General features: G+C 42.4%; 1 protein-coding gene across 1 annotated transcript in view; it reads left to right on the top strand.

Moving 5' to 3' along the window:
* LOC126094675 (calcium/calmodulin-dependent protein kinase type IV-like) overlaps positions 1-6,246 on the top strand; it is a 606,666-nt gene extending 600,420 nt beyond the window's left edge. Inside the window, exon 10 of the mRNA XM_049909186.1 lies at positions 6,038-6,246. Within this exon, the coding sequence (XP_049765143.1) occupies positions 6,038-6,136 (99 nt within the window). The 3' untranslated portion in view covers positions 6,137-6,246. The remainder of the gene's footprint in view (positions 1-6,037) is intronic.
* The last annotated feature ends 17,252 nt before the right edge of the window (positions 6,247-23,498 follow it).

Genomic DNA, 23,498 nt, shown 5'->3' with positions numbered 1-23,498 from the left:
TAATGTCTGAAAACACTGCAGAAATATTCGATTAGATCTTTACAAGATTTCAAAGTAGTGCAGAGATTGGTTACCTGCTTTAACTGTTCAGAAATGTAAAATTGAGCCCTTCACAAAATTAAAAAAAAGTAGCATTTTAAGGCTGCAGTATCAATGAGTTGCAATTAGTCAGTGAAACCATACAAATACTTGGGTGTAACAATTTGTTGGGATATTGTTATAATGTCAAGTTTAACACATATATTTCAGAACGACACAACACATATAAGTCACAGAGTAAGTTGACAAGCAAGACATGCGTACACATTAGCATTCGAATGAGCACTGAGTCCCAGTCTGGCGGCCGCTGCTCGGCTGGCCGCTTAGGTGGCGCAGCTGCTGCATGGCTGGCAGACAGCGCCGCACGTAGAGGACGCGTGTAATTGCGTGGCAGCGCTTTGAATGATCAGTGAGTCACAACACTTTGCCCCCCTTTGAAATTGTTGCACTGGTCTTGATGGACATGTCCTGGAGATGGCTAACGTCCATAGGCATTGTTTGACTCGCCGTAAAGTCTCGAGGAGGAGGCTTCCCGTACAGACGGAAGTGTCCCCGATGATAACGGGTCGAGAAGATAGGAGACGTAGGGGTAGAATCTGCTGGGGCCCCATGCACCAATCTGCCCATTGCGGCAAGTCCAGTTGATATGACAGGAGACATGGGCGATGTGTCTGCGTCCGTTGGAGGAGGAGGCAAGTAGATTTGCTCTGACAGAGGATGGTCATCCGGTTCCTGCATGGGCACGTCTCCTGGTGGCATCCGTTCTTGTGCTGGCATCGAGATGATGGTGAGAGGGCTGCATTGTAAGTATTGAGAGATGCCAAGATCCCGAGCATCAGTTAGAGCCAAAGTTGGTGTAGTGGAATTCGGAACAGGCGTTGCTGGCACATGAGGCCGAAGCTGGTCCGAATGACACACTGCAACACCCGTGTCCGTCTGGATTTCATACAGGCATCTGCCATGGTGTCTTAAGATGCGGCCTGGGCTCCATTTTGGCCACCTGCCATATCCATATACCCAGATGAGGTCGTCGGCGGTGAACCGGCCAAGTGAAGGCACCCGCGGCCATGAGGTGGAAGGCCGCAGAAGATGAAGTAGCGTGCGGGGCTGTCAGCCATGTAAGAGCTCAGCCGGGCTGTGGTCACCCATGGGGGTGAAACAGTAAGACGCCAGAAACTGGAGAAGCGCATCATCAGCAGCAGAAGAAGTCAGAAGTTCCCGCATCTGAGCCTTAAATGTGCGGACCAGTCGTTCAGCTTCACCGTTGGATTGTGGATGGACCGGTGGAGCCGTGACATGCATAACACCGTGACGAGCACAAAAAACCGCAAATTTGGAAGAGACAAATTGCGGACCATCGTCAGTAACAAAAGTAGAGGGGAGACCTTCCAAAGAAAAAATGCGGGCGAGAGCACTGGTGGTTGCCACGGTGGTAGGCGACGTGCAACGGACAATGAAAGGAAAGTTAGAGTAGGCGTCAATTACGAGGAGCCAATAAGTACCTAAAAAGGGTCCCGCAAAGTCAGCATGAATGCGCTCCCAGGGCTTCTCAGGCGAAGGCCACGGTGACAAATATGACTTCGGGGCAGCGGCCTGTGACGCACAAGGGCCGCAGGCAGCGACCATGTGTGCTATTTCAGAGTCGATGCCAGGCCAGTACACATGACGGTGCACCAGAGATTTTGTGCGAGACACACCCCAGTGCCCTTGGTGAAAGAGGCGCAAGACCGAAGCACGCAAAGACGCAGGTACCACAACACGCGGCGAAGCATTGTCAGTGGAGAGGAGGATAACACCATCCCTAGCCGTGAGGCGGTAGCGCAAAGCGTAGTAGTTCCGCAACGGATCAGAAGTCTTAGCAGACGGGCGATCTGGCCAACCCTTCTGAATACAGCGTAAAACCAGGGAGAGGGTAGGGTCAGAACCCGTAGCAGCCGCCAGCCTGTCCCCAGTGATGGGGAACCCGTCCACAACTCGCTGCTAGGCAACATCCAGGTGGAAACACAAAAGTTCCTCCCTATCGAATGCCTGATCAGGACCCATGGGAAGGCGAGACAGAGCATCAGCATTTGCATGTCGAGCCGTTGGCCGGAAATGAATCTCATAATTGAAACGAGACAAGTAAAGAGCCCAACACTGGAGGCGATTTGCTGCCTTGTCGGGAAGTGACGTTGATGGATGAAACAAGGAAACAAGTGGTTTGTGATCCGTAAGAAGATGAAATTTTGAGCCATAGCGAAAAACACCAAACTTATGAAGAGCATAAATATTGGCCAAAGCTTCTTTTTCAATTTGAGAATACTTTTGTTGGGCATCTGTGAGCGTTTTGGAGGCATAAGCAATGGGTTGTTCCAAACCGTCAGAAAAACGGTGCGCAAGGACTGCACTGACCCCGTATTGAGAGGCGTCTGTGGCAAGAACAAGATGTTGGCCAGGTTGATAAGTAGCCAGGCATGGGGCCTGTTTAAGCATAGTCTTCAATTTCTGGAAAACAGCTTCGCATGACGTGGACCAGTGAAAAGGCACGTTTTTATGCAACAGGCGAAGCAACGGCTGATCCACCGAAGCCGCAGATGGTAAAAACTTGTGATAGTATGCTATTTTCCCCAAGAAGGCCTGCAGTCCCCTAACAGATGTAGGACAAGGAAGGGCATCGATCACAGCGACAGTTTGCTGAAGTGGATGAATACCATCCTGAGAGAGTTGAAACCCCAAGTACGTGATAGATGCCTGAAAAAATTGTGATTTCTGAAGATTACACTTAAGACCGGCAGTCTGTAAGACATGAAAAAGTGTGCAGAGATTTTGAAGATGGTCTTCAGTGGTGGAGCCAGTGACAACAATGTCGTCCATGCAATTGATACACCCAGGGACAGGGAGCAATAATTGTTCCAAGAATCACTGAAAAAGAGCAGGGGCGCTAGCAACCCCGAAAGGCAAGCGTTGGTATTGATAGAGGCCGAAAGGCGTGTTAAGGACCAGAAACTGTCGGGAAGCAGTGTCGAGAAGAAGTTGATGATAAGCTTCTGACAGGTCAATTTTAGAAAAATGCTGGCCTCCAGCAAGTTCGGTGAACAGTTCTTCAGGACGGGGCATAGGGTAAGTGTCGATGAGGCATTGAGCATTTACAGTGGCTTTGAAATCGCCACAGAGATGAATATCACCATTTGGCTTAGCAACGACAATGACAGGAGAGGACCACTCACTGGAAGTGACAGGAAGCAAGACCCCTGAAGTAGTGAGACGATCCAATTCTGTTTTACCTGATCACGAAGGGCCACAGGAATGGGCCGAGCCCGAAAAAACTTAGGCCGAGCAGTGGGTTTGAGCGTGATATGAGCTTCAAAGTCATTTGCATGGCCTAATCCAGGAGAAAAAAGGGACGAAAATGTCATCAACAAGGAACCCAGTTGCGCATAAGGAATAGCATCAGAGACAATATTGACATAGTCATCTATGGAGAACCCAAAAACGCGAAAGGCATCGAAACCAAAAAGATTTTCTGCATTGCTCTGGTCGACCACAAATATGGGAACAGTGCTAATGATGGATTTGTAAGAGACCTCAGCATTAAACTGTCCCAAGAGAGAAATCTTCTGTTAATTGTACGTCCATAATTGCCGAGTGACAGGTGACAGGAGTGGAGAACCCAACTGAAGATACGTCTGAGAATTAATTATAGTGGCAGCAGAACCGGTATCTACTTGCATGCGAACATCTCAACCAAGGATTTGGACAGTGAGGAATAACTTCCCTGAAAGGGAAGAAGTGCAATTGACAGACAACACAGAATCAGAATCAGTGTCATGTTCATGAACATCATGTATGCGGTCGGATTTGCAAACGGAAGACGCATGACATTTCTTTTTGCAATTGTGACACACAGCCCAACGTTGGGGACAATCCTCGTGTGAATGTTTCGTAAAACACCGCGGACGTGAAAGAAGTTGCTGGGTTTTGCTGCAGTTTCTTAGTGGGTTGTTTACGGCTAAGACGAGGCTGCGCGTGGGAGCACACTGCGGCCACGTCGGCCGGCGGGGACGCACCGCATGCGTCGTCAACAGCGCACAGAGGTTGTATTTCCCCGACATCACCCCACGCCTTTATTTGTGCCCCAGCAGCGCAAGAAATTTCAAACAACTGCGCAATGGCGAGAACTTCATCTCGAGTCGGATTCGCCAACTGAAGGGCACATTGCCGAACTTCTTTGTCGGGTGCCGACCGGATAATAGCATCCCGTACCATGGAATCGGCATAGGATTCTTTGTGAACGTCAGTAACAAATTGACACTTTCGACTGAGGCTGTGAAGTTCAGCAGCCCAAGCACAATAGGATTGATGTGGCTGTTTTTGACAACGATAAAAGGCAACACGAGAGGCTACCACATGCGTTTGCTTTTGAAAATAGACAGACAGAAGTGAGCACATTTCAGCAAAGGACAAAAACACAGGATCCTTCAAAGGAGCCAATTGCGACAACAACCGATACATTTGAGGTGAAATCCAGGAAAGGAACAAAGACTTACATGGTTAGTCATCCGTGACATGAAATGCCAAGAAGTGCTATCGAAGACGTTTTTCATAATCAGACCAGTCTTCCGCCATCTCGTTGTAAGGAGGAAAAGGAGGTATAGCCAACGACAAGAAACGCCCAGCATTTGACGCCGCGATGAAATCGCAAATCGCCGCTGTAAGAAGCGTTTGCTGTTCAAGGAGATTTTGCAATTATTGCTCGACAGTAGCCATGGAACCCTGTGGGTCAACGGTGAAAAGGAAAAATCTACTACCTCATCGCCAATTGTTATAACGTCAAGTTTAACACATATATTTCAGAACGACACAACACATATAAGTCACAGAGTAAGTTGACAAGCAAGACATGCGTACACGTTAGCATTCGAATGAGCACTGAGTCCCAGTCTGGCAGCTGCTGCTTGGCTGGCCGCTTAGGTGGCGCAGCTGCTGCATGGCTGGCAGACAGCGCCGCACGTAGAGCACGCGTGTAATTGCACGGCAGTGCTTTGAATGATCGGCGAGTCACAACAGATATGAAATGGAAAAACCACATAGACTCAGTTTAACATAAGCAGGTGACAGCCAGCAGTTCATTGTACAATACTAGGGCAATGCAGTCAATCTACAAAGGACATTATTTACTAGACTCTTGTGCTACCCATTCTAGAATATTGATCAAATGTGTGATACCTGTACCAGATAGGACTAACAGAGGATATTGAATGTATAGAAAGCTGGGCAGCATGATTGGTCACAGATTTGTTTTCATTCTTTTTTGTGTGCTGAATCATGAGTGAAGATATTCTGTTCTTCAGTAAATGGTTTCATTTACTATTATATTTTGAATCTGAGAATAGATGTAAACTGTCCCTTGGTGATGGGGATTGGTTGGGGTGGGGGTTGGGTGGGGGGGAGGGGAAGGGGAGGGGCAGGTATCAGAGCAAAGATCCAGAGCTCCAAGTAGTGCCAACCAGAACTTATTTTTCTCATTAATTTTTCTTTTCCTCTATTAACAATGCTTCTCGTACATGGAAAATTTCACACTGCAAAGTGGTTGGATTCCAAATTTAAATGTGTGTTACTATGAAACTGTCTAGATATATCAGCTCACAGGTTGCAGAAAGCCAAGGGTGTATCATCTCTAGCAAGAATATGACCATCAAAGCACTCTAATATTTGAATCACCATTAGGATTGAGGAAAATGTTATTTCAGCAAGCATCTAGAGAATACTGATGTGGTAGTTACATATCATGTCAACAGGATACAGTAGAAGAGGGCTTTATAACATCTAAATACTTTCTGAATTTTAAGTCTTCATATTTACTCAGTCTGTAGTGATTTCTCATTACCAATTACATTACACTATTATTCATCTTCATGAGTGAAAAGACATCAATAATTTTTCAGTCTTTCATTTCTTAATATAAAGTTACTTAAGTTATATGGTACATGAAAAAATGTTTATTTCATTATTATTCCAGGTGGCAACATGTGCCGTGCTTGCTACACAACGAGCATTGCATCTTATCTCTCCTGAAAGAAAACAGAAGAACAAAATACAACCTAAAAATACATTTTAAGTATCAATGTAAATACACTTCTTACTTTTTCAAAAGTTAAGTATTCACATTTCTACTGAAATAATATTTTGGTGTTTACTGTAAATTTTGTACAAAAATTAAAGTTTATTCTTTGAAAAATATTGTGTAACTGGATCTAATAAATCTACTGAAAAACAGGTGACAATTTTTACTGTGGGAAATACATTCCTCCTATCTTGTAATATTTGAGCTCAATTTATGCCATGCAGTGGCACAGGTGGGATTGGGTTTGCAGAATGAAACAACAGGACACAGAAATGTTCTCACAGCCTGTTTATTGGAACTGACACAACTATATTGTAGTAGTATTACATAGGACAATGTATTCCCTTCACCTGTCCAAAAAAGGAAACTATTACTTCTCTCCTCATGAACACTGCTATTCACATGCACCTGGATCTGGTGTGCATACCAAAGAGAAACTAAATACTAACTTGAAGATGTTCACTTCATTTAACATAACACCCTTCAGCATATTCATCATTATAGGAGAGACTGTTTGTATGCTTAGAGAGGGCAGCTACTAAACTGCAAATAAGTTGCAGTGGGTGACACACAGTGGGTGCTCACAGTTTGAGGTGTGGACATCATTTATTAAATATAACACTGTCAACACAGCATTAAGCAACCTATAGCTTGTGACTCACTCATAGTGGTCTGTATAAATTACAAGGGGATGGCCAGAGCTGTCATGTCAAAACCTGTGTTGATTTTTTTACCATTGCAAGCTAATGCTGAAAAAAGTTCATATGCAGTATTTTATCTGCTGACATGACCCGGAAGGCAGTAAAAAATTTTACGAATTAAGAAATTTGTTACATGTTTTCCGCACTCATAACTGAGTAGTACAGCCATGACCTCTCTCGCTATGTTATGCCAATGCCATGTAGAGACATGGTGGTGTTAGCTATGTGTCACTCTCTTGCCACAGCAGTGAGAGAGCAGATTCACCATGTGAAAGTGATCGTAAGATAATTAAACATTCATTGACAAGTACAACTGATATGTTATCTACAGCATTCCTTCCAAATGCCATGGAACAGATTCAAATAAATATCATGGTTTGGAATACATAGAAATTAATTCTGATTCTTCCTACTGCCACAAAAATGCAAAATATTGATGCAATGTTCCAAACAAACGTTTTTTGTACACCAAGAAAATACAAGTAAAGACAAAATATGACAGCGCTGCTAGCCACTGACATTATTAGATGTCCTTAGATGAAACTGGGCCAGTGTTAAGAAATGAATGATGTCTAATATCAATAGATTTTGAAAAGTGCCATACATAGTTAATCAAGTTTTGAAACCATGAAGAGGAAAACTGACAATGCACTACTGATTGCAACTTGGGAATATTGTCATAGTGGTAGACTTGAAACTGCAGTGATCTGCACACAGTTATTTTCTTTGTTAGTTTTCTGTAAAATGTTTTCCACTACCAAAAAGCTTCTCTGTCTAATTGTTGAATTACGTTCATCATGCCAGTTGGAATCTGAAGTATCTCTACTTCTTTGTCATACTGAGCACAAGATACAGCTTTTAATGAATCAGAACTTTTATGACCTGGTCATGCATCTAGAAGGAAAAGAGATTTGTTCCTGTAGAATGGAAGAAAAGCATGATGCATGAAAATATTACCATTTTCATTTCCCAATTTTCCCCGACTTTGGTGTGTGTACTGTAAGATTGTCTGCTAACAACATTGTTCTTTTGACATGCAAGTCCAAAACATGTGGTTGATTCTTGAAGACATGCACTTAGTTTAGGCAGCAAGGAACCATCCAGACTAATTATGGGAATTTTAGTGTATGAGTGTGTGATTGCAGTAATGGACTGCACAGTTGCCTCTGTATGGTTTTCCCCTTTGAATGACAGTGTTCTTTTAACAAACTTTTCTTTTTGGAAACCAGACTGGTCTGCATTGTGAATGTAAGAGTCACTAAAACTAGTGACCTTATGATTTGCAATCATAATAAAAAACTTCTATCATTTCAGTCCTCCCCCCATCAACCATAGACCTTGCCATTGGTGGCAAGGCTTGCGTGCCTCAGCGATACAGATATCCATACCGTAGGTGCAACCACAACGGAGGGGTATCTGTTGAGAGGGAAGACAAACGTGTGGTGCCTGAATAGGGGCAGCAGCCTTTTCAGTAGTTGCAGGGGCAACAGTCTGGATGATTGACTGATCTGACCTTGTAACACTAACCAAAATGGCCTTGATGTTCTGGTACTGTGAACGGCTGAAAGCAAGGGGAAACTACAGCCTTAATTTTTCCCGGGGGCGTGCAGCTTTACTGTATGATTAAATGATGATGGCGTCCTCTTGGGTAAAATATTCCGGAGGTAAAATAGTCCCACATTCAGATCTCCAGGCGGGGACTATTATCGTCGTTATCAGGAGAAAGAAAACTGGCGTTCTACGGATCAGAGCGTGGAATGTCAGATCCCTTAATTGGGCAGGTAGGTTAGAAAATTTAAAAAGGGAAATGGATAGGTTAAAGTTAGATATAGTTTGAATTAGTGAAGTTCGGTGGCAGGAGGAACAAGACTTTTGGTCAGGTGAATACAGGGTTATAAATACAAAATCAAATAGGGGTAATGCAGGAGTAGGTTTAATAATGAATTAAAAAAATAGGAGTATGGGTAAGCTACTACAAACAGCATAGTGAACACATTATTGTGGCCAAGATAGACACGAAGCCCACGCCTACTACAGTAGTACAAGTTTATGTGCCAACTAGCTCTGCAGATGATGAAGAAATTGATGAAATGTATGATGAGATAAAAGAAATTATTAAGGTAGTGAAGGGAGACGAAAATTTAATAGTCATGGGTGGCTGGAATTCAGCAGTAGGAAAAGAGAGAGAAGGAAATGTAGTAGCTGAATATGGATTGGGGCTAAGAAATGAAAGAGGAAGCCGCCTGGTAGAATTTTGCGCAGAGCATAACTTAATCATAGCTAACACTTGGTTCAAGAATCATGAAAGAAGGCTGTATACATGGAAGAACCCTGGAGATACTAAAAGGTATCAGATAGATTATATAATGGTAAGACAGAGATTTAGGAACCGGGTTTTAAATTGTAAGACATTTCCAGGGGCAGATGTGGACTATGACCACAATCTATTGGTTATGAACTGTAGATTAAAACTGAAGAAACTGCAAAAAGGTGGGAACTTAAGGAGATGGGACCTGAATAAACTCAAAGAACCAGAGGTTGTACAGAGTTTCAGGGAGAGCATAAGGGAACAATTGACAGGAATGGGGGGAAGAAATACAGTATAAGAGGAATGGGTAGCTTTGAGGAATGAAATAGTGAAGGCAGCAGAGGATCAAATAGGTAAAAAGATGAGGGATAGTAGAAACCCTTGGGCAACAGAAGAAATATTGAATTTAATTGATGAAAGGAGAAAACATAAAAATGCAGTAAATGAAGCAGACAAAAAGGAATACAAACGTCTCAAAAATGAGATCAACAGGAAGTGCAAAATGGCTAAGCAGACATGGCTAGAGGACAAATGTAAGGATGTAGAGTCTTATCTCACTAAGGGTAAGATAGATACTGCCTACAGGAAAATTAAAGAGACCTTTGGAGAAAGGAGAACCACCTGCATGAATATCAAGAGCTTTGATGGAAACCCAGTTCTAAGCAAAGAAGGGGAAGCAGAAAGGTGGAAGGAGTATTTAGAGGGTCTATACAAGGGCAATGTACTTGAGGACAATATTATGGAAATGGAAGAGGATGTAGATGAAGATGAAATGGGAGATATGATACTGCATGAAGAGTTTGACAGAGCACTGAAAGACCTGAATCAAAACAAGGCCCCCGGAGTAGACAACATTCCATTAGAGCTACTGACAGCCTTGGGAGAGCCAGTCCTGACAAAACTCTACCATCTGGTGAGCAAGATGTATGAGACAGGCGAAATACCCTCAGACTTCAAGAAGAATATAATAATTCCAATCCCAAAGATGTGAAAATTACCAAACTATCAGTTTAATAAGTCACAGCTGCAAAATACTAATGCGAATTTTTTACAGACAAATGGAAAAACTGATAGAAGCCGACCTAGGAGGAAGATCAGTTTGGATTCCATAGAAATGTTGCAACACGTGAGGCAACACTGACCCTATGACTTATCTTAGAAGAAAGATTAAGGAAAGGTAAACCTATGTTTCTAGCATTTGTACACTTAGAGAAAGCTTTTGACAATGTTGATTGGAATACTCTCTTTCAAATTCTGGAGGTGGCAGGGGTAAAATACAGGGAGCAAAAGGCTATTTACAACTTGTACAGAAAGCAGATGGCAGTTATAAGAGTCGAGGGGTATGAAAGGGAAGCAGCGGTTGGGAAGGGAGTAAGACAGGGTTGTAGCTTATCCCCGATGTTATTCAATCTGTATATTGAGCAAGCAATAAAGGAAACAAAAGTAAAGTTTGGAGTAGGTATTAAAATCCATGGAGAAGAAATAAAAACTTTGAGGTTCACCGATGACATTGTAATTCTGTCAGAGGCAGCAAAGGATTTGGAAGAGCAATTGAACAGAATGGACTGTGTCTTGAAAGGAGGGTATAAGATGAACATCAACAAAAGCAAAAAGAGGATAATGGAATGTAGTCGAATTAAGTCGGGTGATGCTGAGGGAATTAGATTAGGAAATGAGACACTTAAAGTAGTAAAGGAGTTTTGCTATTTGGGGAGCAAAATAACTGATAATGGTCAAAGTAGAGAGGATATGAATTGTAGACTGGCAATGGCAATAAAAGCGTTTCTGAAGAAGAAAAATTTGTTAACATCAAATATGGATTCAAATGTCAGGAAGTCATTTCTGAAAGTATTTGTATGGAGTGTAGCCATGTACAGAAGTGAAACGTGGACGATAAACAGTTTAGACAAGAAGAGAATAGAAGCTTTCGAAATGTGGTGCCACAGAAGAATGCTGAAGATTAGATGGGTAGATCACATAACTAATGAGGAGGTACTGAATAGAATTGGGGAGAAGAGGAGCTTGTGGCACAACTTGACTAGAAGAAGGGATCGGTTGGTAGGACATGTTCTGAGACATTGAGGGATCACCAATTCAGTATTGTAGGGCGTGTGGAGGGTAAAAATCATAGAGGGAGACCAAGAGATGAATACGCTAAGCAGGATGTAGGCTGCAGTAGGTACTGGGAGATGAAGAAGCTTGCACAGGATAGAGTAGCATGGAGAACTGCATCAAACCAGTTTCAGGACTGAAGACCACAACAACAACATCATTTCACTTTGAATCACTTTATTTTCTGACCTGTTTCTCAATACAAATTTCATTCTTTTTCTTGCCAATATATTATATGATATTTTGAAGTGACTAATCAAACTTTGAGAAGATGTAAATTCTTTAGTGCCTATTGCATTGCCCAATCATGTAAAGTTCTATCACTGACACTAAATGACTTTTGTCTGACTTTGGTAAATAGCTCGAAAAGAAACACATTTAACTCCATCGCAATTTCCATTCAGCTCTTACAATGTCCAGTGACTTCATTTTTTCATCTATACTATTGATGTTCAGATGGACAAAGCAATATATATTTTGAACAGTATTTATAAAATGGGGTACCAGTAGTGTGATACCACAACAGTGACAAAGCACTGAGATATAATTTTCATATATTTATTGATAAGGACAATATTAGTATCTGACAAAATCATTACAAGCATACAGTGCATACTTACTCCCACTGCCTACAGGGGAGTGATCCTCCTTTTTTCAAGTCAGAAAGCACCAGAGGGCACAGGGCGTGCCCAAAGCATGATGTCAGCAGTGCAACTAATGGGTTGATGCCAGTTGAGGCAACAGATAAGGACATAGTTTTCCCAGTATCTTTAATTGTTGCTGGCTCAGCAGTGGTATTTGAAAGGGAAACAATTTGGCAGCATTATTATGCATTCTTGCGTCCACAGGAGACGTTGTGGGGCCTGTGGTGGTGTAAGCTGGGGCAGTGACTGTGGGTGTACCATCTGCTGAAAAACAGGAGGTGAATCCTGCCTGTTGAAGTGAAATGTTTATATCTCTCTGCTGTGTACTATATCTATGTCTTTGATTGGTGTCATAAAATAAAATATGTGTGCCTTGTTATAGCAACTATGTCGTGTGTATGCTTTATGTTGTGCTCTTTAGTTCTTTCTTGAAGTTTCTGCAATAGGTTATAGGCCCAGTACATGATTCAAGAAAGGAATTGGGTATTACAATTTTACATTTCGTGACACCAGAAATGAGTTAGCGTGTTTTGTGTTATACGCGCAGGTCGTATTGTATATATGTGAATAATTGCTGCACATTTCTCTTGTAGAATTTTTGCAGTTGTAAATCTGAACTGTTTTACAGGATGACAATGGATTTTCATGGTATAGAGAAGCTGTGTGGGACTAAAAATTGGACTATTTAGAAGTTCACAGTACGAAATTTATTATGTGCATTAGATGGCGCTTATGAAGTGTGTATTGGTGAAGTAGAAAAACTGGCAGCTTTGCCAGTGGATGCAGCATCAGCACAAATAGATGTGTTTAATGCTGTGCTGAAAAGATGGAACAAAGCTGATCATGCAGCAAGTCAGATTGTTGTTAGAATTGTAGAAGCAAAAGTCATGGCATTGTTGGTTGCATGTGAGAGTGCATGAGATATGTGGGACAAGCTACATGCTGTGTTTGAAGAGAAAACAAAGCAAGCTGCACAATTTGTTCAGTCAGAATTCTTCAATTTTTACGTGAGTTCAGGTGATGACATGGTGACACATCTCACTTTGAAAACTTGATTCTTCGAATGTGAAACCTGATGAATCATCATCAATGGTGTGATAGCTTGACACACTTCCTGACAGTTATGAAAGTCGGCAACAGCCATGGTGGGCAAGATCTGAAGATCAACAAATGCTAAAACATTTAATGGGTGTGTTAACTTCTGATGACAGTCATCGTGCTTGCCAGAGGGAGAAATGAGATGAGGTAGTTGCACTTTTCGCTACCAAAGCAAACATTAAAAATGCAGACAGCACCACTGTGAGGAACATTACTTCGTCAAACAAATACAAAAAGTCTACAAACAAAAAGAAACTCAAATGTTTCGGTTGTAGTGGATTTGGCCATATTAAAAACATATGTCCAAATGTGAAACACAATCAAAATACCGCCCACAACCAAAATAAAAGTGATTTGCCTGACCAGGCTTTCATTGGTGGAGTAATAAGTGCAGAGTTGGATGAGGACTCATGGATTGCTGATTGTGGAGTGACAAATGACATGGCTAAGAAAACTGAGTGGTATACATCATTTACTAAGTTGGCAATACCACTGCAGATATGCATGGGCAATGATTCGACTACGCATTCACTAGGAAAAGGGACTATTTATTTGGAAACTTTTGTCGATGGAAAATGGAAGTTATGCCATATGGATAATGTTTTGTATACTCCAGAAGGGCGAAGAAATCTCTCTTCTGTATCGGCTGCTATGGACAAGGGATTAGACTTTTATTCATTGAAAGACAAGTGTGAGTTCCAAAACAATGGCATTGTAAAAGCATGTGGCATATGTAGTGGCAACTTATTGAAGGTGTTGATTCAAGTGACAACACAAATTGAGCCTTGTGATCCCGAGGTAAATCTTGCGTCAAAGGACTCCCTGCAAATTTGGCATGAATGCTTGGGTCATCAAAACAAACATCATGTCCAACAATTCTTGAAGCAGCATGGTGTTGAAGTTAAAGACTTTGGCAAAGAATTTTTTGAGGCATGTGTTACAGGGAAGCAGCATTGCAGCAGTTTTCAGTTATGACATTAGCATGCCACACAACCTGGAGAAGTGATTCATGCTGATCTGTGTGGACCTATGTAGTGTAAATTGCTGGGAGGAGCAGAATATTTTCTTTGCTTCACTTGTGACTTTTCAAGATTACTCGTGATATATTTTCTCAAGCAAAAGTCTGAGACTGCAGTGAAGATTGCAGGAATGGTGAGCATTGTGAAGAATTTTTGTGGTCAACTACCAAAAGCATTTCAATGTGATGGTGGACTAGAATTTGACAATACTGAAGTTAAAGTTTTGATGAAATTAAATGGCATACAACTCATCATCACAAATCCTTATACTTCAGAGCAGAATGGATGTGCTGAGCGCACTAACAGAACAGTTGTGGAACTAGCTTGAACCATGTTGCTAGCTCAGGGCCTGCCTAATTTCTTTGTGACAGAAGCAGTAAACACAGCTGTTTATGTGTTACACAGAACTGGTACAAGTTGTGTGGATGTCAAAACACCTTATGAGGTATTCACTGGAAAGATGATACAGTTAAATAAACTTTATATTTTTGGGATGAAGTATTTTGTTCATATTCCAAAGAAACAGCGAAAGAAATGGGATCCAAAAGGAAAACCAGGAATCTTTGATGGTTATTCTGATGGCATTGATGACTTTTGAGTGTGGATTGAATCAGAAAAACGGATTATTTGGAGTAAGGATGTTGTTTTTGAACCTGAGAAAACTGGTAGAACAGTAGTATTACTCCCAAGTGAAACAGACAATGAAGAATTGAAGAATAATGAAGATGCAAGTGTGTTTAAGGAACCTACAAAAGAAAGTTCTAGTGAAAGAGAATTGAGAAATAGGCAACAACTGAAGAAACCAGAGCACCTTATTGAAATTATGCTGGCTGAAATAAATGAGCCAAAGAATTATACTGAGATTATTAATTCTGTAGACCATGAACATTGGAGAAGAGCAATGGAGGAAGAAATGACTTCACTGAAAGAAAATGCTATGTGGACTTTGGAACCTCTGCCACTAGACCATAAGCCCATTACAAACCATTGGGTTTATGGAATTAAGAGTAAGGCTGATGGTAAAACTGATTGCTATAAAGGAAGACTAGTGGTTCACAAATTTTGTCAACGAAAAGGTATTGACTCTAATGAAATGTTCAGTCCTGTTGCTAGATATGACACAATTAGAGCAGTTTTGAGTGTTTCTGCTAGTGAGCAACTTCAGTTGGCACAATTTGATGTAAAATCTGCTTTTTTTTAAATGGCTTCTTAAAAGAAGAGATATATATGGAGCAGCCTGAGGGACTTAGTGATGGAACTGATCGGGTATTCAAACTTCATAAAAGTTTATATGAACTAAAACAATCTCCAAGGTGCTGGAACCAATACTTCAAGGACTTCCTAATAAATCTTGGGCTTGTGGAAGGTAAGGCAGATCCGTGTTTGTTCTATCAAGAAAACTCCAATGACAAGTTGATGGTAGTTCTGTACGTTGATGATGGATTAATATCTGCAAGTAAGAAGAAGGATATTGAAGTTTTCCTAAAGAAAATTCAAAAAGAATTTAAAATTACTATTGAGCCAGTAGGATATTTCTTAAATATTAATATTGTATGTCATGATAATGGATCAGTAGAGATTAATCAAGAAAGTTATGCTAAAGATATTCTTCGGCGGTTCAACATGACAGAGGCCAATCCTGTGTCAACTCCAATTGAGCAGTACCTGCAGCCAAATGAGTTAACCAGTGATAAACCAACTAATGCTCCATATTGAGAAGCAGTTGGCTGTCTTATATATTTAGTTGTTGGTACAAGGCCCGATATAGCATTTGCAGTGAGCTATGTGTCAAAATTTTTAGATAATCCTTGAGAAAATCACTGGTCTATGGTAAAAAGAATCCTAAAGTATATAAAAGGTTCAGTGTCATTGGGTATAAAATATGATACTAGCCATGCAAACAAAAGACTTGAGATATATACTGATGCTGATTATGCCAGTGATCCAGCAACCCGATGCTCAGTTAGTGGAGTGGTTGCAAGATTTTGTGGAGGATCAGTTACCTGGGCTAGTAGGCAGCAACATTGCATATCACTGCTAACAACAGAGTCAGAGTATGTGGCTGCCAGTGAAAGGGGCAAGAGAAGGAATATGGCTGTCTAGGCTCTATCAAGAAATTTCACCACTGGAGAGTGTTCCTGTTCTTCTTGTTGATAATCCTGAATTTCACAAGAGATCAAAGCATATTGATGGTCGCATGCACTACATCTGTGACAATATTCAAGAAGGCCAGCTTGCCATTGAGCATGTACCAGGCAATCAGCAAGCTGCAGATATTCTCACCAAACCATTGCCACATATCCGGCTTAAATATTTAAGATCATTAATTGGAATGTGTTAAGTTCTGCATTTAGTAAAATAAACATTTAGGGGAAGTGTTGGAGTGAAATGTTAAATTAATCTCTCTGCTGTGTACTATATCTATGTCTTTGGTTGGTGTCATAAAATAAAATACATGTGTCTTGTTATAGCAATTATGTCATGCATATGCTTTACGTTGTGCCCTTTAGTTCTTTCTTGAAGTTTCTGAAATACTTCCATGCCATCTTCTGGTGGGACAGGAGTAGTGTACATGAAATTGTGTGTGACAGTGCTTGCACCCAACCACCTGCCCCTGTAGGTTGCAGTAATCATGAGGTCAGTAACACATAATGTGATGGATAATTCGTCAGGTAGAAAAACATGGAGATTCACACACAACTGGAAATTGACTAATCGGTGCATAGGAGACAGTGGGGTTGGAAGTGTCTTTATGAATAAAAATTAATTGTGTCATGTGACAATAGCAGTGTGGCACGTGGATGTTTTGTATATGTGTGCACACATGTCCAACTAAGTCTGGTAAGTCCTGGACTGTGGAGACCATTTCATGTGTAACGAATCCAGCTGGTAGGGTAGGGGCTCACCATGCAGTATTTCGCAAGTGACACACCAAAATCATCTTTATGTGCCATGTGAATGCCAGGAGATCACATGGAAGGGCCACCATCCACGATTCTAAGTGGTACTTGACAGCGGCTTTCATCATCCATTGCCACCATTCCATGAGGTCATTGGACTGGTGGTGGTAGGCACTTGTGTGAAATCAGTGGCACCTGCGAAGGTGGCATAAGTCACTGAATAATTGGGATTCAAACTACTGACCTTGGTGTGACATTAAGGAGGCCAGACAGCTGAACTTGGCAATCCAACTGTCAATGAAAGTTTTGCTACTGCCTCTGCTAATATGTCAGAAATGGGCATTACACCCACCAATCATATCACATGATCTATCATTGACAGAATATAATGATAACTATGCAGTTCAGGGAGTGGTCCTACAGAGACAATGTAGACATGCTGGAACTGCCCCTTTGGAATGAGGAATTTATCAAAGGGAGCTGCGCATAACAGCCAGTTTCTGCCTGCTGACACAGAATGCAAGTCTTGGCCCAGGTGGCTGAATCTTTTTTAATGTTAGGCAAAACAAACTGTTCCATGGTGAGGTGTGCGGTAGGGCACATGCCTCAATGTGGAAGGTTGTGAAGAAGGTCAAAAATAGTCGTGCAATACAGCTCTGGGATGACTAGTTGGACACATCCATTCAAAACATCACACCAAATTTGTTTGGTCACACCAGGTAGTGCACGCTGTTCAATTGGAATCTCATGTCTGGTTTGTTAAATAAGTTGTGGAGATTGGCATCTGTTGCTTGTGCAACTGCGATGCTACCAAAGTCCAACTGGGCAGAGGTATCTGTGGTATGGGAAAGATAGCCCAAAACAATATTATTGACATGTTTAATATATCTCAGGTTGGAAGTGAACTGTGTTACAAAATATAGGTGGGTACTGAACCTATCAACAGCTTGCGGAATGTGTCTGCCAATGGGCAAGTAGTGTCCCCTCAACAAGTGACAAACTGCTTATATATGGCTAGTAATTTGGGGTCAAACATAGAACATTTTTCCTGGGTGTCAGTAGGTTTGTGAGAAAAAAATATAAGAGGCTGAGGAATTCCACCAATATCTTGCTGTAACACAGCCCTGACTGCAACATCGGTAGAATCAGACATGATAGATAGATGTGCATCAGGCGATGGGTGGGTGAGGACCATGATGTGTAACAGGTGTTTATTTACTTAGTATTTGTGGTGTCCGATTTAAGTGTCATTTACCAAATGTATTCTTGCCGTACTATGCTTGGATGACTGGTAGCAAAGTCTCAGCAGCATGTGGCAGTTGGTTCCTGTAGAAGTTTATCATCCTCAAAAACCTGTGCAGCTCTTGGTAGTTGTTGGGATGTGGGAGGAGATGTATCTGGTGCGTTTTCTCAGGAGTAGTATGCACCCCAGACATGTCAATGTGGTGTCCAACAAAGGTCACCCAGATTTGCTGAAGTTGGCACTTGTCATTGTTTGTCAAGACCCCATGAGAGGCCAGCTTATCAAGAATGATAAACAGGTGATCATTGTGATCTTGCTCATTTCGCAAAAAGAATATGACATCATCTAGATAGACATAACAAAAAGAAAAATTGTGTAGTATGCTCTCAATAAATCATTGCTATATCTGCACCACATTTTTTTAGCCCATATGGCATACAGAGGAACTCAACGACACTGAGTGGCATGATTATTACAGCTTTTGGTATGTTCTTGGCTGCCATCAGAATTTGCAGGTTTTGAAATTGACAATGCTGAAAATTTTTGCCCTGGCCAAGACATGGGAAAAATCATGCAAGTTAAGAATGGGTTAGCTGCCAATCATTGTACAGGCATTGAGATAGTGGTAATTGCTGCATAGGTACCAAGTACCACTCTTTTGAACTAGTTTAACTGAGGAGGCCCAAGCACTGTCTGATGGTCTAACTATGCCAGCTTGCAAAAGTTCTCCACCATGGCATTAGATCCTTTAATTTTGTGGGAAGCTAGATGACAGGGGCATCAATGGATAACGAGACCTAGTTTGGTTGTAATGTGGTGGATTGTACCATCCCACATGTCACAGACTGATTGTGATGTAATGGGGGAACATGGAGCATGTCCAGGAGGTGGGGTGCAAAGTGATTTGCTGACACTTTTAAGTCATGCAGTATTGTGTCAGGAGCACGCTCACATAGGGGTTGTGACACTTCACTAATATGAGAAGTTCCCATAGTAGTGGAACCACGGTAGTAATTGGTGTCAAGATGATGAAGGTCATCGAGATGCTGTTGAGTTGCATGTAGTGATGCAGTGGCATGCATGATTCATTTCTGTAGTTATTTGCTTTGAGGCACATGAGCTCACTGTCATGATGTAATGACAAGTACCCAGCTGCCTTTAAGCATAGCTGGTTGGAAAGTGCTTCATATTGTAGCTTCAGGTCAAGTGGTGTAACAAGCAGCTGCAGCATGACCGAGAGCATTACAGTGCCAGCAGGAAGTGTATCCCTGCCCACACCACAGACCAGCTGCTGGCTGTCCCAACACAATGGGAGGGCATGATTTATATCCAGCTGTAGTTGGTAGTGCCAGAGAAAATCAGCTGCAAGGGCTTGTTCAACAGTCTCTGCCACTAGGGATTTCCAAGGCATTTGCATATCTGTGTCAAGTTTGAGCACGATGTGTGGAGTTCCTAGCAACTGTGACTACAGAGTAACTGGCCACATGCAGTTACAGTGGTAATGGTGACAGTGTAGCAAGCACAAGAGCTGGCAGTACAGAGCTTACATTGGTCCCAGTGTCAATAAGGAAATGTATGAGCAGGCACTTGTCATGGATGAATAGTTGAGAACCATCTTCACACTGAAATGCTGCATTGGTGCTCTATTGTTGTTAATGAAGAGCATCCTGGTGCACCTGCATCAGGTCACAGATCTAGTTGGGGTAGGTACAGTGTTGTCTACAGCACTGTGCATCCTGCCCTAATTTGCTGTTAAACCAGCAGTAGCAATGCTCTGTGTTGGATGTGGTAGCAGGTGATGCACTTCATCTGCATGGCTTTTGTTTATATACAGAGTCAGCATGAAGGTGGCAACCTTGGCTGTCATTGGTAAGGACTGTTATCCACTGGAGCAGTGAAAGGCACTCGTGGTGGTAGAGAGGGTGGTATGGCATGGTTTGGATTGGATTGACCCAGCCATTGTCGGTCAGTCTGCAGCTGCACTGAATATCAGGACAGCTTGGCTGGGATCGTGCAAAATCAGTTTCAGCACAGACATGATGATGATGATGATGATGTTTGGATTGTGGGGCGCTCAACTGCGTGGTTATCAGCGCCCGTACAATTTCCCAACCTTTGCTCAGTCCAACTTCGCCACTTTCCTGGATGATAATGAAATGATGAGGACAACACAAACACCCAGTCATCTCGAGGCAGGTGAAAATCCCTGACGCCGCCGGGAATCGAACCCGGGACCACGTGCTCGGGAAGCGAGAACGCTACCGCGAGTCCACGAGCGGCGGACTCAGCACAGACATACTGAGTATTGACTACAGTGTAACACTTGATTATTGACTAGAATGTGGTGGTATGATTGTGTCTACCTTCTGTCAGCGAGCTGAAGTTTGAATTCCAGCTGTGCATCCTCATGTGCTAGCATTGCTGTCTGAATGTTCTCTGGCAGTTTTAGGTGTTAAAGTGTCCATAGTGTGCAATCAGGCAGGGGTTTTGGGTGAATTAGAACTCAACAGATGATGCCAGCATGAAGACAGTGTGCTGTTGCCCAAATTAATGTCGTTGATGACAGGGTGTAGCTGCTGAGAGGAGTGCATGTTATTCATTGCAGAAGTAGTGTCTTGGCAGTTTTGTTTTTGTGAGAAGTTGGAACATCCAAAAACAAGTCACTGATAAGGTCTGTGCTGTCTCTGAGATGGTTAAGAAAAGTGGCAAATTTCTCGTTGTTCCAAAAGATGCCATTGGCTGACATGAAACACTTACTGAGGGCAAACCGCATTGAGGGAGACTCTGCATGGAACAACAGTAGTTTAGACAATGGTGGATGGTATGATGGCTGTCAGTGATTTGATTGTAAGGCACCATCGCAATGTGGCCGTTGCGTGGTGCGGGAGTATCAGTGTGTGAGATGGGTAGGAAATGAAGCTCAATGTAGGGATATGTGTGATGAGGTAAGTAATGTCATGGAGTGGATGGCATTGGCATCATGGGTGATGTGCATAGGACACAGGTGGCTGTTTGAATAACTGCTGTGTGTGTGAGTGAAATTTTGAGGCCAATGCAGTACGTACAACTTTCCCAATGTCAGATGTCTCAGATGGCACAAAATGTATGTGAGAGTGTGCATGTGGTCCTGGAACTGTAAAAAAGGAAGATGTAGTGCATTTATTATCCTGTGGCAGAGACCTCGTCTCATGGGGTTTGTGCATGTGTGCAAACATTTGCGACATGGTTGACACAGTTGTGACATCACTCGAACTGGGAGGCAGTGGCATCTGACATTGTGGAGGTGAGGTGGTGAAAAACATGTTCTCAGAGTCCATAGTTGGTTTTGGTGCTGGGTGTAGGTGACGCAAATGCGAAGCACAATGAGGGACCAGAAGCTAGTTGGTTGTGATGCCCAGCATGGCTGGTGTGGCTGAGGTATGAGTGACTTCTGGAACTTGCATTTAGTCACAAGGGTCAGAACCAGATTTGGAAAATTGGAAAGCACAGATACTGAAAAGTGATGAAAATCTTGATTCCACTGTCCATTGACAGATGAATGTCGTAATAGAATGATGGCGTGGTATGCCACAGGCCATTGTTATTCAACTGTAACAGCACTGTGGGAGATGTCCATATGATTCAGGTTGTAAATGTGAGTGTCATAAAGCTCATTATCACTAGCACTGGAACAAGCAATGTTTTGTCCTATGCAAAAGTTGAAGTCAGTTAAATTAATGTTTGTTATGGAGGCAGGTAGCCATCATTTATTTCGATTCTCTGTTGCAGTTTTGTCTAAAGTGCAAGGAGTAGATTCACTTGGTGTCAAATCTGGAACGTTTATTGTGAAGTCACTCGTGAAAATCGACATTTGTCTTGGGACAGTTCATTGCTTGGCATAAGTGGCAATGCAAGTTTGGTCTGAAGATGTGGTAGATAATGAAGGCATTGTCACTATGTCCTTTGGCACTGTAGTACCGGCCAAGCGCTGGTGGATATTTAGCGATTTTGCACATGGAATGTTCTTGGAATTCATGAGCACTTGTTAAGAGATGTTGTTGATGTTTCATTCTCAACGGCCTAACCAACACATCATGTTTTTGAGTTAACAGCAATATCGCAGTATGACTCTGAAATTCGGTGTCACTACTATGGGAAATGGGGTACTGGCTGTGTGATAGTGGAATAGTAACTCCCATTGTCTCACAGGCTGCAATCCTCATATTTTCAAATTGGTGACATTACGCCACAACAAATACATCACTGCTCTTTCACTGTCTGATAAGATAATTTTAGTTCCCAGTGTTGCTTTTTGAGATAACTGATGATTATACATGACACTAATACTCTCTTTGTGAGTACAATTTTCTCCGGTTTCTTTGGCAATGGTTGATTTTCAATCTGCACTGTCGAGTGTTTCAATCATTTCTAGACACATGTTGGCATTATTCATATGCTTGTCTAGTAGTTTAACTACCATTTCACCCATCACATAGTCTTCATCAATGTTTTCTATTGACAGCTTCATTAGGTGCGTGGCACCGATGAGGTCGACACCAGCATCGATATACGTTTGTCTCTAGATTCTGAGCATCGTATTTGGACGCTAAGCTAAGATTATCTTTGCTCTCTTCCGCCATAGGCAGTTCTTTGTAAGCCTTGTGTAAACAGGTGAATAAATGAACTACTGTTAAAAATGTGTTGTTTGGTGTAACTGACCTGAACATCCACCTCACTGGTGACCCCGACGAGTTGTAATGTCTTCCGTTCTTGCCGTTTTACTGTGTCCGCAGCCTCCGCATCAGTTATTTTCACGTGTATTCGAACAATGACTTCGGCCCAACGCCTAACGCCGGATTTTGTGACCGACATGCATCACGTTGCACACGATGTACACCTGCCAGGACTGCAACACGGTGCCTCTCACTCGACAATTACGCCGATTTCACCGGACGTTTTAGAGCCTGCAACAATAAGTGAGGTTAGGAACATGCATGACTCTGGTTACCAAACGCCTTTGTTCCTGCCACCTCATGTGCCTACCTCCACCAACCGTGCCACCACTACTTACGGCTCTTGATGCAGTGCGGTACCAACGTCGAACTGCATTAATGTTTCATTGGGCAACTTTCCACTGCCGGAGCAACAACTCTCAATGACCTACTCTGTGCAACCCCACATTAACTACAGCCACGTGGTCAGCCCTGCCAGGCTCATGGGCCTTTCACCTCAGCTTCCAATCATGCTTGCTGCTTCTTCTGTCCCACATCAATATGTGTCTTCTGACTTCGGCACATCAGCCTGCAACATGAACAACAAGTGGTCTAGTGGACCTAACGACACCTTACGTTC

Source organism: Schistocerca cancellata, chromosome 8 (genome assembly GCF_023864275.1).
Source record: "Schistocerca cancellata isolate TAMUIC-IGC-003103 chromosome 8, iqSchCanc2.1, whole genome shotgun sequence".
In the NCBI taxonomy this organism is placed as follows: Eukaryota; Metazoa; Arthropoda; class Insecta; order Orthoptera; family Acrididae; genus Schistocerca; species Schistocerca cancellata.
Note: the sequence above shows the minus strand (reverse complement) of the source record. Positions and strands in the feature narration are given on the sequence as shown.